This window comes from Trachemys scripta, chromosome 1 (genome assembly GCF_013100865.1).
Source record: "Trachemys scripta elegans isolate TJP31775 chromosome 1, CAS_Tse_1.0, whole genome shotgun sequence".
Taxonomy (NCBI): domain Eukaryota; kingdom Metazoa; phylum Chordata; order Testudines; family Emydidae; genus Trachemys; species Trachemys scripta.
Window position 1 is genome coordinate 109,064,600 of NC_048298.1, and position 14,799 is coordinate 109,079,398.

Consider the following 14,799-nt stretch of genomic DNA (forward strand, 5'->3'; position numbering starts at 1 on the left):
TTAAAAATGGTCTGATGGAGAATCCACCATGATCATAGAATATTGGGGTTGGAAGGGACCTCATGAGGTCATCTAGTCCAACTCCTGCTCAAAGCAGGACTAATCCCCAGACAGATTTTTGCCCCAGATGCCTAAATAGCTCCCTCAAGGATTGAACTCACAACCCTGGGTTTAAGCAGGCCAATGTGCAAACCACTGAGCTATCCCTCCCCCTCCTTAGTAAATTGTTCCAATGGCTAATTACCCTGACTAAAATTTACACCTTATCTGCTGCTGGCCATCACTACCTGCCTTGAGATGCACCGCTATCCTGCAGTAGATTGGCAACTGACAGAGCTTTTACTGCAACAGTCCATGGAGTGTGAAACTCATCACACACACACACACACACACACACTTACACACTTACACACTTACACACACTTCAGACCATCCCTCTGCATTATCAAATATCATCCCAGAACTCTCCTTTTCTAGAGTTTTTTTTTAAATGTTAGCTCTTGTGTAAAACCTCCCTTTTTAAAAGATGGTGTGGGATCTGGATTTTTTTGATGTATCAATTTGCATATCACAGCAATTTAATTGACTGTGGATTACCCTGAACTCCTTGAGTGTCAAGAGGCACTTTATAAACACAATAGTTACATTATTAGAGTATTTGACTTAAAGAAAACATGACTTAGTTGTTAGGATGCAAGGCTGCAGGTCAGGAGATCTGGGATCTATCCTAGGCTCTGCTACACATTTTTGTGTGTGACTTTGGACAAGTTACGTAAGGCCAAAGTTTCAAAAGTACTCTCTGATTTTGCGTGCCCAATTTTAAATGGCCTGACTTTCAAGGTGCTAAGCAACCAAAGTTCCTGACTTAAATAGAACTATGGTGGGAGAGCATCTTTGAAAAAACAGGCCACAGCAATCTAAAGTTGGGTCCCCAAAATCTAGACAGCACGTTCTGTGCCTCAGTTTCCTATATGCAGTCTGGAGTTAATATTACAATTTAATATTTGTATTACCATAATGGTCAGAAGCCCCACCCTTGATTGGGGCCCCAATGTGCTAGGCACTGTACAAATATAGAGACATAATCCCTTTCACAAAGGACTTACTATAAATACTGTAAAGAAGCTACAGGAGATTCACTAGTGCTTGGGAAGCGATTTAAGATCCTTTGGAGGAAAGGGATGTAAAGGCAAAAAGAGTTACATATTTTCCTTGCCATTTTTTCAAAAAGCTAAGATACTTATATTTTTAAACCGCAAATTCCCTGCTATTTGATTCAGCAGTGAAGGCATAATGGGGAGTTCGACATCTCAGTTATTTCTGTGGCAACCAACCATGATGCCATAAACCCCGGAGTCTGACATCACCGCAGGGAGAAGCTAGCAGATTAGGGAGATGGCTCTTGTTCAGACAGAAACAGACCAATTCAGAATGGTGGGAGCAAAGCAGTTTACTTTTTGTATAAATGCGCTCTCCACAAATTTTCCCCAGAGCAAGCCTCTGCCTTGCACCCCAATAGCCAGATTGAGAGGGTTCCGATCTGGTACTAGAACAGATCAATCTGAAAGGAGAACGCGTTGCACAAGAGGGAAGTGTGTTCTCAGGTTTCAAAGTGAAAGCCTTCTGTCTTCACCTAGAAAAGGAAGCCTAATTAAAATACTTTTCACTGCATCAGAGAGAGAAGTGGAAGGGTAGAAAGAAGTCAGTCAGCTGAGAGTCAAGGCCTTCAGATGTACAAATTCATTAACTCCTTGCTTCCCACATGGAACTGTCAAGGTCACAGCAATTCAGAGAGCCAGCAATAGCTAACTCCCTGCTGGTTAGACTGGATGGCTTAGATTTCAGATGGTCAAAAATATCCTCCCAACCACTCAGTATATTATAGTTATTAAGGATTAATTCTTAAAATGCTGACACGTTCCAGACTGCTAGCAAAACAAATGCATAGGACACTGTGCATGTATTTTACACTCATATAGTGACTTTCATCCTAAATCATCCCAAAGCACTTTACACACTATGTATGCACCATCTGGTGTAATGCAGCCATCTCTGAGATGAAAGGCTGTAGCCAGCTTGTACACATCATGCTACACAAAGGTGGAGGGAGGGGAAGTTTCGGCCAAGGACGATAGGGCAAATTCCTGCACTTACAAACAGAGATCTTTCTCATCTGTGTGGATCAGAACTCAGTTTTTAAGGTCTCAACTGAAAGGCCCTAACAGAAATTCAGTTTTCATATAGATATTCTATAGATCAAACAAACACACAGTCTCCAACGCATTAATAGATCTATGCTGTACACAGCTACTTGTATAAGGACACATGTGACCACCACCACATGGCAGCATGTTGTACAAGGTCAGTCACAGGCCTGGGACGCACTGGAAGGATGAGCACCCCCAGCGCTGGAGTGCGCTACACAGAGGTCAGTGTCTTTCCCACATTATATTATTTTGTCTTCTTTCTCCTCCCAAGTGAGGTAAATGGTGCTGGAAAGGTCCATGCTGTACTGTTATACAGGATACCCACATGTTTGGAAACCCTCCCTGGCCAGTGTAATTCCTCCTTTCCCCCAGCCCAAAAGAGCCAGCCCTAATACAGCTCCTTCCAGGATCTGAAGTTGTTCTACTCAGCACCTGTTATAAGGTCCTTTTAGTTTGGGTGCAGCAGGGGTTTCACACTGACCGATTCTTGCCCCCCTCCTGGTCTCTGTTTTATCACTGAAAGCACTGGGACAACCAAGAACTCTCAGGGCAGAATCCCTACCTTTCGGCATACGTTTCAAGATGCTGAACACTGCACTTTGATCAATTAAGCCTTTGGCCCTGAAGAAGTGCATGCTGGGTGGGAAATATCCAGTCTTCTGGGCCTTGGCCACTTCCTTCTCCTTGAGGCTTATTAGATACTCATTGACCTGCTCTTCCCCCTTCCCCAGCACCAGGTTGCCACCGATCCGGCGGACGTTCTCCTGCTCCAACAGTAAGTCCCGCAAAGGGATGGGAAGGCAAAGAGGAACCAGACTCAGGACAAGGAATACCAGCCAACCAGCCTGAGGCTCCATGTCATGGACACACCTGGGGGAAAGACAATCAGAGCTGTAAGTGCAGGTCAAAAGGTGACATCTCAAGGGTGGTGCATTGGCTCTTTAACAAAGAAGTGCCAGGATGATGTGTGCTAGGCCATCCTGGTGAAGGGCCCTTGCAGGAGGGGTAGGAGAATCTGAGATGAATCAGGAGAAATATCTGACACTCACAAGTATTCAAAGGAATCAGTCAGTTTTGAAATGCATTTGACTCATAACATAGGCGTGTGCAGCACATTTCATTAGGGTGTGCACTCAGGGAGCCCCGCCCCGATCCACTCCCTCCCACTTCCCACCCCCTGACTGCCCCCCTCAGAATTCCCAAGCCCCCCCCCTGCTCCTTGTCCCCTGACTGCCCCCTCCTAAGACCGCCCCCCACTGTAACTGCCTCCCTAGGACCCTACCCCCTACCTGTCCCGACCCTTAGCCCCACCCCGACTCCCGGGACTCCCACCCCATCCAACTGCTCCCTGCCCCCTGACAGGATCCCCAGAACTCCCAACCCATCCAACCCCGCCCCCCATCCTTGTCCCCTGACCGCCTCCTCCAGAGACCCCCCAGCCCCCTAATCACCCCCCAGGACCCCACCAACTATCCAACCCCCCTGTCCCCTGACTGCCCCGACCCCTAGCCACACCCCGACCCCTGACAGGCCCCCTGGGACTTCCACACCCTATCAAATGCCCCCATTCTCCATCCCCTGACTGCCCCCGAGACCCTCTGGCCCATATCCAACCCCCCTGGCCTGGCCGGCCCAGCCCCCTTACCACACCGCGGCTCAGAACAGAGTCCCCATCAAATCCCACCCCCAGACATCCCCTTGACCAATGACGTGATGGCACTTACGGGGCAGGCACAGAGAGCACCAACCAAGCTGGAGCACAGCGATGGAAGAGCGCTATGACTGACGTAAGTCAAAGGTCATGTGTAGTGCTGGGGAGGCAGCGATTGGCTGGGCGGGCCCAGGTAGGGGAGCAAGGAGGGTAACGGTAGCAGCGTGGGGTTCACTGTGTGACACAATTACAACAACTTTGTGCAGCTGCTGGAGAAGTTTGTACAGGCAGCAAATCCGCCCGCGCAGGGTGTAACCCTGCCACACTGACTCATAGGTGCTGACTTTTGGTTTTGCCGGTGGGTGCCCTATCCTGGCTCGACCCCCTTATCCAAGGCTGCGCCCCCACTTCACCTCTTCCTGCCCCATCCTCCTAGACCTCCCTGAACACCACCTTCTTGCCAACTCCCTCCCCTAAATGCCTCCCAACAGCTGCTTACTCCTTTCTGCCCCCTCCTGCCTTAAGGGCGAGGTGTGGGTGCTGGAGGGGCACTCTGCCAGTTTTGAGGGGAGGCTATTTTCAACATATTTATACACTTTCATTCTAGTTATTGAAAGTGTGTTTATCATGGTAGCTCCCCTTCCTGATGTTTCCAGTTCTTGCTCTCCACCTGTGTCCCTTTTCCTATCTCTCTCTGCTCCCCACTTCCTGGTGGTTCTGTTTAGCGCCTGTTCCCACCAACACACTCAAAGCAGCTCTGTCTCCCCCGCCCAACCCCACCCCCTGCGGCCAGCCTAGAAACTACATGCCCTGACACAGAGAGAAATTTTATTCAACAGCCCAGCATAGAAATGGCCCATTCATTCATCTTGCTGTGTCGCCCTAGCTCTTTCCAATCCCAGGGCTGCAGCCCACCCCTACTTTGACTCCTTCACATACTCTATGACTTTTGTGAGAGGAGGGGACGGTTATCGGCAGGGGAGGAGATAAACTTTCTCTCTTGGAGGAAAAGCCCCTCAGGCAGGCTTGATCTGGGCATGGGAGAGGGGGAGACAGCTTTGAGCTGGGCAAGCATTACTTTCCAGGCATGAGGCTGCAGTGAAGCCCCTCTGGACGGGTAAAGAAGGGGTAGGGGGGCGAGCTGCGGGCCCCAGCCCAATTTCACTCATCAGACACAAGGGAGAACTTTTCTTAAAGGAACCATGTCCTTTGGTTTGTTTCCCTGCCCAGCACTAAGGGGGTCTGCAGCTGGTTTCTCCTGGCTGAAGGGGGAGCACAGGTCCTGGGGGAAACACCAGGGTGGGCTGAGAGAGGCTGGCTCAGTCCTTGAGAAAGCCCCCAGCCCATACTCCCCCCAGCAGCCCCCTGGAGCCAGCTGAGAAGCTGCCCGCCCATCTCCCCCCAGACCCCTGCCAAGAAGCTGCCCACCCCTCTGAAGCTAGCCCAGAAGCTGCCGTGGCTTGGCTGCTGGTCCCGCGTAACCCAGCTCCCTCTACCCTGAAAATCAGAAAGACTCACTCACCTCTACCTGCAGTCTGGGAGCTTCAGCAGTGGCAGGAGAAACAGCTGATAGGCAGGGACTTCCCGCCAAACAGCTGATTAGCTGCAGCCAGTCAAAGAGCTGATGAGGGCTGCTGCAGCATGCTAAATAGCTGATTGGCAGTTGCCTGATCTCCCCGGGGGGGGGGGAGGGTGCTAAGCAGCCTCTTCCTCCTCCCCCCTACGAGCCTCCAGCAGGAGAGGAGCAGCCTTAGCAGCCTTCCTAGACTGAGCTCAGGCATGATTAGGGTGTACCTGGGCACACCCCGTTTGCACGCCTATGACTCGTAACCATTCAAGTAGGCAGTAAGATCCTGTGAGGAGAGAGGGTATCACTGTTGGATCAGGCTGACAGTACATCACACTGTCCAGTTTACTCAGTGCTATGGGAAGGGGGTCTGTGGCAAAGGACTGGCCCTAGAAGCAGTGATTTGTGAGGTCAGGACATTATGCTTCTGAGCCAGCCCTATGGTTTTCATAGATTCTAGGACTGGAAGGGACCTCGAGAGGTCATCGAGTCCAGTCCCCTGCCCGCATGGCAGGACCAAATACTGTCTAGACCATCCCTGATAGACATTTATCTAACCTACTCTTAAATATCTCCAGAGATGGAGATTCCACAACCTCCCTAGGCAATTTATTCCAGTGTTTAGCCACCCTGATAGTTAGGAACTTTTTCCTAATGTCCAACCTAAACCTCCCTTGCTGCAGTTTAAGCCCATTGCTTCTTGTTCTATCCTTAGAGGCTAAGGTGAACAAGTTTTCTCCCTCCTCCTCATGACACCCTTTTAGATACTGAAAACTGCTATCATGTCCCCTCTCAGTCTTCTCTTTTCCAAACTAAACAAACCCAATTCTTTCAGCCTTCCTTCATAGGTCATGTTCTCAAGACCTTTAATCATTCTTGTTGCTCTTCTTTGGACCCTCTCCAATTTCTCCACATCTTTCTTGAAATGCGGTGCCCAGAACTGGACACAATACTCCAGTTGAGGCCTAACCAGCGCAGAGTAGAGCGGAAGAATGACTTCTCGTGTCTTGCACACAACACACCTGTTAATACATCCCAGAATCATGTTTGCTTTTTTTGCAACAGCATCACACTGTTGACTCATATTTAGCTTGTGGTCCACTATAACCCCTAGATCCCTTGCTGCCGTACTCCTTCCTAGACAGTCTCTTCCCATTCTGTATGTGTGAAACTGATTTTTCCTTCCTAAGTGGAGCACTTTGCATTTGTCTTTGTTAAATTTCATCCTGTTTACCACAAACCATTTCTCCAATTTGTCCAGATCATTTTGAATTATGACCCTGTCCTCCAAAGCAGTTGCAATCCCTCCCAGTTTGGTATCATCTGCAAACTTAATAAGCGTACTTTCTATGCCAATATCTAAGTCATTAATGAAGATATTGAACAGAGCCGGTCTCAAAACAGACCCCTGCGGAACCCCACTTGTTATGCCTTTCCAGCAGGATTGGGAACCATTAATAACAACTCTGAGTACGGTTATCCAGCCAGTTATGCACCCACCTTATAGTAGCCCCATCTAAACTGTATTTGCCTAGTTTATCGATAAGAATATCATGCGAGACCGTATCAAATGCCTTACTAAAGTCTAGGTATACCACATCCACAGCTTCTCCCTTATCCACAAGACTCATTATCCTATCAAAGAAAGCTATCAGATTGGTTTGACACGATTTGTTCTTTACAAATCCATGCTGGCTATTCCCTATCACCTTACCACCTTCCAAGTGTTTGCAGATGATTTCCTTAATTACTTGCTCCATTATCTTCCCTGGCACAGAAGTTAAACTAACGGGTCTGTAAAAACAACAAGGAGTCTGGTGGCACCTTAAAGACTAACAGATTTATGCCCAAATAAATCTGTTAGTCTTTAAGGTGCCACCAGACTCCTTGTTGTTTTTATAGATACAGACTAACACGGCTAGCCCCTGATACTTAACCGGTCTGTAGTTTCCTGGGTTGTTTTTATTTCCCTTTTTATAGATGGGCACTATATTTGCCCTTTTCCAGTCTTCTGGAGTCTCTCCCGTCTCCCATGATTTTCCAAAGATAATAGCTAAAGGCTCAGATACCTCCTCTATTAGCTCCTTGAGTATTCTAGGATGCATTTCATCAGGCCCTGGTTACTTGCAGGCATCTAACTTTTCTAAGTGATTTTTAACTTGTTCTTTTTTTATTTTATCTGCTAAACCTACCCCCTTCCCATTAGCATTCACTATGTTAGGCATTCCTTCAGACTTCTCGGTGAAGACCGAAACAAAGAAGTCATTAAGCATCTCTGCCATTTCCAAGTTTCCTGTTACTGTTTCTCCCTCTTCACTGAGCAGTGGGCCTACCCTGTCTGTGGTCTTCCTCTTGCTTCTAATGTATTGATAAAAAGTCTTCTTGTTTCCCTTTATTCCTGTAGCTAGTTTGAGCTCATTTTATGCCTTTGCCTTTCTAATCTTGCCCCTGCATTCCTGTGTTGTTTGCCTATATTCATCCTTTGTAATCTGCCCTAGTTTCCATTTTTTATGTGACTCCTTTTTATTTTTAGATCATGCAAGATCTCGTGGTTAAGCCAAGGTGGTCTTTTGCCAAATTTTCTCTCTTTCCTAACCAGCGGAATAGCTTGCTTTTGGGCCCTTAATAGTGTCCCTTTGAAAAACTGCCAACTCTCCTCAGTTGTTTTTCCCCTCAGTCTTGATTCCCATGGGACCTTACCTATCAGCTCTCTGAGCTTACCAAAATCCGCCTTCCTGAAATCCATTGTCTCTATTTTGCTGTACTCCCTTCTACCCTTCCTTAGAATTGCAAACTCTATGATTTCATGATCACTTTCACCCAAGCTGCCTTCTACTTTCAAATTCTCAATGAGTTCCTCCCGATTTGTTAAAATCAAGTCTAGAACAGCTTCCCCACAGTAGCTTTTTCAACCTTCTGAAATAAAAAGTTGTCTGCAATGCAGTCCAAGAATTTGTTAGATAGTCTGTGCCCCGCTGTGTTATTTTCCCAACATATATTTGGATAGTTGAAGTCCCCCATCACCACCAAATCTTGGGCTTTGGATGATTTTGTTAGTTGTTTAAAAAAAGCCTCATCCACCTCTTCCACCTGGTTAGGTGGCCTGTAGTAGACTCCTAGCATGACATCACCCTTGTTTTTTACCCCTTTTAGCCTAACCCAGAGACTCTCAGTCGGTTAATGGACCGACTAAGGGACACTCAAAGACAGGGCACCATGCTCCTAGGCCAGCCTGTAGGTCAGAGTATGTATGTGTGGGAGGCTGGGTGGAGGGGGATAAGGAGACAGGTCTGTTGTCATACAGAGTATACTGAACTTCAGAAACATTCAGGTTCTGTTACTCGACAGTCCAGGAGAGACCGTGCTGATCACACAGCAAAATGCATTCTCGCTGTTAAAAGGGAGAGTTCTGGGGGCTTCACATCAAGCTCAGGGGGGAGGGATAGCTCAGTGGTTTGAGCATTGGTCTGCTAAACCCAGGATTGTGAGTTCAATCCTTGAGGGGGCCATTTAGGGATTGGGGCAAAAAAAAACTGTCAGGGACAGTACTTGGTCCTGCTAGTGAGGCAGGGGACTGGACTTGAGGACCTTTCAAGGTCCCTTCCAGTTCTAGGAGATAGGTATATCTCCATATATTACCACAGTGCACTAACACCCCCTTCACACCAGTAGTCAGGCATCTCCGGTGCCCGGATATCATAGGCCACAGCATGCACCATAAGAACTGGTAGAAAAGAGAGAGAGGGGAGAGAATGTGGTGAGTCAGAGAAGACAGACGCATGAGAAATGACTCTCGCTCCCCAAAGAGCATTGTTGGAATACAATCTTCCAGCAATGGGCACCAGTCTAGAGGGTCCCTAATCACATCAGACTAACCCAGTCTTGAGAAGGACTCAGGGCTGCAAGACAGGTCACTATGGCTCATGTATTACATCCCCATACACATTTCCTGCTTCAGCCTTCTACCCAGCTCCCGCCTTTTTGCCTGCTGCCCCATCACGCTCCTCTCCCACACTATAGCTGGCAGCAAGATGGAATCTCCTATACAATTTAGCTCACGAATGAAGGGGTTAGATACAGCTCTAGAGCCAGCCAGTTCTGATCCCAGCATAGCAAAAGCGTCTTAAAAAAACACAACAGCCTCAGTGAGACAGACCCACTTACTGTCGATTTTCTCTTCCTTGCGTCCAGAGATCATCCAACTGCAACCGAGATAGCAGATCCTAGTCACCGCTCCTTCAGACAAATCGGTACAAAGCAAAGCTGCTATTAAAATACAGAACAAATCAAACAAGCCTACACTGGCAGTTCCAATTCCTTGTTTTAGTTTCACTTTTAGTCTTATGGCTTGTTGTAGGGTGACCAGACAACAAGTGCGAAAAATCGGGCTAGGCGGTGGGGGGTAATAGGAGCCTATATGAGAAAAAGACCCAAAAATCAGGACTGTCCTATAAAATCAGGACATCTGGTCACCCTAGTTGTTGTGTTTAGATGCTGGATGTGATTATTAGAACTGGGAGCACTGGCTGCTGGGAGTCTGAAAGGACAGGAAACAGGAAGGAGGGGGGAGGAGTGGAGGAGGCGGGGAGAGTTACAGAGTGTGCAGCTACAGCTTGGAAAAGAGATTTCCACTGTAAATAAAGTTCTGTTGAAGTTGTTAATACTTTGCTTGGTGGATACAACACTTGTCTAGAGACTTCAGAATATATTTTAAAAGAAGAGAAGGGGAGGGGGGCAGGAAAGGTTATGAGAAAAAGAAACTAAAGGAATGTAAGGAGCAGAAAGCCTTGGCAGGCCAGGTGAAGAGGGCTGAGGTAACAATAGGCTGAGCTAGCAGGAGGACATTCCAGAACTGCTTGGAGAATGGGAAATGGAGACCCAGAGCAGCAGAAACATTACGACACATCCTCCACACAGGATATGGTCAGGGGAAAGGAGAGTTCTCTGGTGGTTCTCAGATAGCCAGCTGGTCACATAGCATTTCCTCATCCTTCTATCCCATCTGCTAAATTTTAACCTCTTCACTGCCCTCACGTGAGGAGTCATTGTCATCTCTGTGTAACTGTCACCCACTCATAATCTGACAGTTTTACAAAGATGACAAATGTACTCTCAGGAGAGGTTTGGGCCCAGGCTATTTTACAAACTGCATTGCTTCCTACTCTGAGGCCCCACCCAAACTGCCACAGAAATACACATCTGCTGAGCTATTTTAATACAGTTCAGGGTAAGCCGGTTTAAACTAGGGTGACCAGATGATAACTGGAAAACATCGGGACCGCCGCAGGGGGAGCGCCTTTTCAATTGTTACTCTCACCCGTCTGGGTCTTTGGCGGCACTTCGGCGGAGGGTCCTTCAGTCGCTGACGGTCTTCGGCGGCATTTCAGCAGCGGGTAATAAGCCTTGCCGCCAAAGAAAGAAGTACCCTCTTAGTCAAGATCCCCAGCTAGTCGTATTCAAACACACTTTTAATGGTTTTTGTCCAATCAACATTGACTATAAGCAAACTGGGCTAAAGTCATCCCTGATATAATTCCATTTTTACTAGAGCTGAATTGGGCACACAGGGCCAATTCTGCTCTCACACTAGATGTAAATCAGGAGTAACTCTGAGGTATACTAGCATCAGAGCTGGTCACACTAACAAGAAATCATGACAATTATTGTAATTTTGAGGGTGTTTCCACTTCGCGTGGTTCAAAATGGACCCCTTTTGGTTTTTTTTGACATTTTAAATAAAAAATGTTACAAATTGTGTTTATCAAAGACTGTTTTCAGTACATAAAAAGAATAACAATCTAGATCAGAGGTGGGCGAACTACGGCCTGTGGGACCCTTCTGCCCAGCCCCTGAGCTCCTGGCCCAGGAGGCTAGCCCCCAGGCCCTCCCCTCCTGTTCCCCCTCCCCCACAGCCTCAGCTCTCTCCACTGCTGTCACAATGCTCTGGGTGGCGGGGCTCTGAGCTCCTGGGGGAGCGCCGCTGCAGAGCCCGGCCTGACCCGGTGCTCTGTGCTGCGAGGTGCGTGGCTGTAGCGCCACCAGCCACCGGTGCTCCAGGCAGCACGGTAAGGGGGCTAGGAGCAGGGGGGTTAGATAGAGGGCAGAGGAGTTTGGGGTGGTGGTCAGGGGGCTGGGGTGTGGATAGGGATCGGGGCGGTCAGAGGGCGGAGAACGGGGGTTGAATGGGGGCAGGAGTCTGGGGGAGCAGTCAGGAAGGAGGGGGGTGGTTGGATGAGGCACGGGGGGCAGTCGGGTGGGGGTTCTGGGGGCGGTCAGGGGACAGGGAGCAGGGGGGTTGGATGGGACAGGAGTCCTGGGGGTGGGCCGTCAGGGGGCAGATGAGGGGGCAGTGGGCCATGCCCCCCTCCCCTAACTGGCCCTCCATACAATTTCCAAAATCTGATGCAGCCCTCAGGCCAAAAAGTTTGCCCGCCCCTGATCTAGATAATTATTTAAATTACAAATGCCACCAAAAATTAAAAAAATCAACAGTTCTTGAAAACAAAAAACAATCTCCAAACAAGTCATTTTTTAATAATGCTTTACATTGCAAGATAGCAACTGGCACTAATTGATATTAACCATGATCAGAATCAAGTCGCTGGGGCTTAAACCCCTGTTAGTGTGGCTGCCCTCTGAAAATTCCAACTGTATTCGACAACAGGTGCCAGACCTGTCTCTTCCCTCTCTGACTCCACTCAGCTGAAAGTGACAATCAGGGCCGGCTCCAGGCACCAGCCGAGCAAGCTCGGGCTTGGGGCGGCAGATTCTAAAGGGCGGCATTCCATCCAATCCTAGGGTGGCACGGCCGCCCTTTTTTTTTTTTTTTGGTTCGTTGCTCCAGCCGCCCTGTAGGGGGCAGCGGCGTGGAGGAGGGAAGCGGGCTGCGCGCTCCATCTGCCCCAGCACCGGTGCCAGGTCTGCAGCAAGCCTGGCAGCCCGCATCCTTCCCTCCCTGCCGACCTTCAATTCACCTGCAGGCGGGAGCGGTGTGGAGCCCTCCCGGCAGGCAGCGCAATAGGAGGGGCCAAGTGGCTAGTACCCCGGCTGAAGGAAGCCCTGGCCACCCCCCTTCTCTCTTTCCCCCTCGCTCCCTCACCCTCCCCCCCGCTAGCTGGGGCGCTCACTCTGCTGCCCGGGGCACGTCTGCAGCGCAGGGAGTCCCGCTAGCCAGCGCGGCCGGGGGAGGCAGCTGTGAGCTGCCAAGTAAGTGGCACCAAAAGTTTGCACCTGGCTACGGACGCCCTGAACGTGTTTTTTTTTTTTTTGCTTTGCCACTCTCGCCGCCCTGCATGGGTTTTTTTTGCTTCGCCGCTCCCGCTGCCCCGCACTTTTTTTTTTTTGCTTGGGGTGGCAAAAAAGCCAGAGCTGGCCCTGGTTACAATGGTTTCTCATGGGTGCGCACAGGTGGAACGGAGTTCAACACCTGTGGTATGAAGGGGTGGCCTACCTGTAGTTCTATCAGGGATCTACCACACTGTCTTGCAACAACTGTTAACCTTGACTGAGCCTTGTTTTCAACTCCAGCTGAGGGAGCATATATGGAGGGCATCAGGGATCCATGCTTGATGGCCAATTTAAACATGTCAGAATGTTTTTTAGTGTGGATACAGCTTAAGATGGCCTCTCCTCTGGGGCAGTTTCAAGGAACTGGAGAGTATAACCTCTCACCAAACACAAGAGACACACAGTGCTCCACAGCAACTATTAGTTCCCTAAAAACAATACAAGGATCAGAGGATAAAGTGTATGAGGAGAGGTGAGGGAAGAGAAATGCATGTAGACTAGAAAAGAAAGTTCAGCAGGAACAAGAGCTCTGTCTATAAATACCTTCAAGGGAACAATATAGATGAAGGAAGGGAATTACTCCAATTATCTGAAAGTAGTAAAGCAGAGAGCAACAGCCTAGAGCTAGAACCATAAAACCAAATTCAGGTTAGGCATTAAGAAAAATGTCTCTACAGAGAAATAGGGCACAGACTCCAAGGGAAGAGTGTTTAGACATCATCAGTGCAGAGAGCTAAGGGATTAGACAAGACACATGTACGAAGAAACAGTAGTCCACAGAGCACTGACTGGTGGTTCTCAGATAGCCAGCTGGTCACACAGCATTTGCTCATCCTTACATCCCATCTGCTAAATTTCATTTAAGCTAAAAATGCACAAAATACTTCCCTAGCAAGACTTTTCTATGTAAGCAATTGCAGTAGTTGCCATGAGGATTGTATGTAAATACAAGGAGAGGTGATCTGTGAGATCATAAGTGGGGGGACAGGTGTTCATCAAAATCCTCTCTCTATTAAAATGTGGTCCATACTATGAAAAAGTTTGAGAACCCTGCACTAGCAGGAATAAGGACAATGAGATTGCATTTATATCATATGTAAAAGGATCCCAAAGCACTTTATTAATCAAGCTGTACCAAATATCCATATAGTAGTCACTCCACCTGCTACTAAAACATAGCCCTCTCTGGGGTGAAACATGACAGCCATTTTAAGCCCACAGCAGTGAACAAAATGGAAAGCAGAGGGGAATTTAGCGAGATAAAATGTAATTACTCAAGTTGGAATTTGGCCAGACACCATAGTTAACATAGGATAACCATAGCCTATCCTTCTGAATATCATGGTTTCTTTAATGTCAGGGCCTTAATTTTAGGCCTCCTTGGAAAGCCAGGCATGACACAGGGAAACTTGTACAATACAGAGGATCAATACAGATTAACTAGGAGGTGTTTTCCATAAGCAACTGCCTCTAACCCCAGTTCTGCCAATCCCTCCCTTTTCTCATTCAACCAAGACCCATTGGAGAAAACTAAAGCCCTGTCCACATTACCAGTGGATAACATGGTTTGTGGCTACATAACACAACTTTAAAGGCACATTGGTGCCCTGTTGCACTATGGGAAAGAGGACTTTTACAAAGCTTTCAATTGTCTTTTAGCAGCAGGCAGGTATTCTCAGTGAAGTACCCTGGATGCAATTTCATTCCCACACTCCAACCCAACAGAGGCAGTTTTCATTTTATTCATCCATTCTGCAAAGTTCATCTTTCTTCTCCAGCTTCCGCTTTCAGGACCAACCCATTGCATCACAGCTCAGCATGACAATGTCGCAACACAACATCACTGCACTAGCCCAAAAGAAATATTAGGACACTTTGATGGTTTGCAGGGCAATGTGAAAATCAAGGTAAAGCATACACAAATCGTGTCTGGGTAACGTGTTCCTACTAACCCATTTTTTAAAAACAGTTTTGCTAATCCACAATGAAAGTGGAAAGACGCTCCCTGAATAGTGGTTTGAGAGTTGAAAGATTGGTGTTCTAGTCCTGGCTCTGCCACTGGCACGCTGTGTGACCTCGGGCAAGTT

The 14,799-nt window shown here is 48.1% G+C and overlaps 1 protein-coding gene across 6 annotated transcripts in view; it reads right to left on the bottom strand.

Annotated features, from left to right (window-relative positions):
- The window catches only part of ADA2 (adenosine deaminase 2), a 47,813-nt gene that overhangs the window by 20,228 nt on the left and 12,786 nt on the right, over nt 1-14,799 (bottom strand). For 4 of the 6 annotated variants that reach the window (XM_034781274.1, XM_034781255.1, XM_034781248.1 and 1 more), the window contains 2 exons: nt 9,590-9,661; nt 2,770-3,077 (listed from right to left, as the gene is read on the bottom strand). In XM_034781274.1, the coding sequence (XP_034637165.1) occupies nt 2,770-3,064 (295 nt within the window). In that variant the 5' untranslated portion in view covers nt 3,065-3,077; nt 9,590-9,661. Of the gene's footprint in view, nt 1-2,769; nt 3,078-9,589; nt 9,836-14,799 lie in introns of those variants that run through there. The other 2 variants (XM_034781238.1, XM_034781284.1) reach the window with 2 other exon arrangements.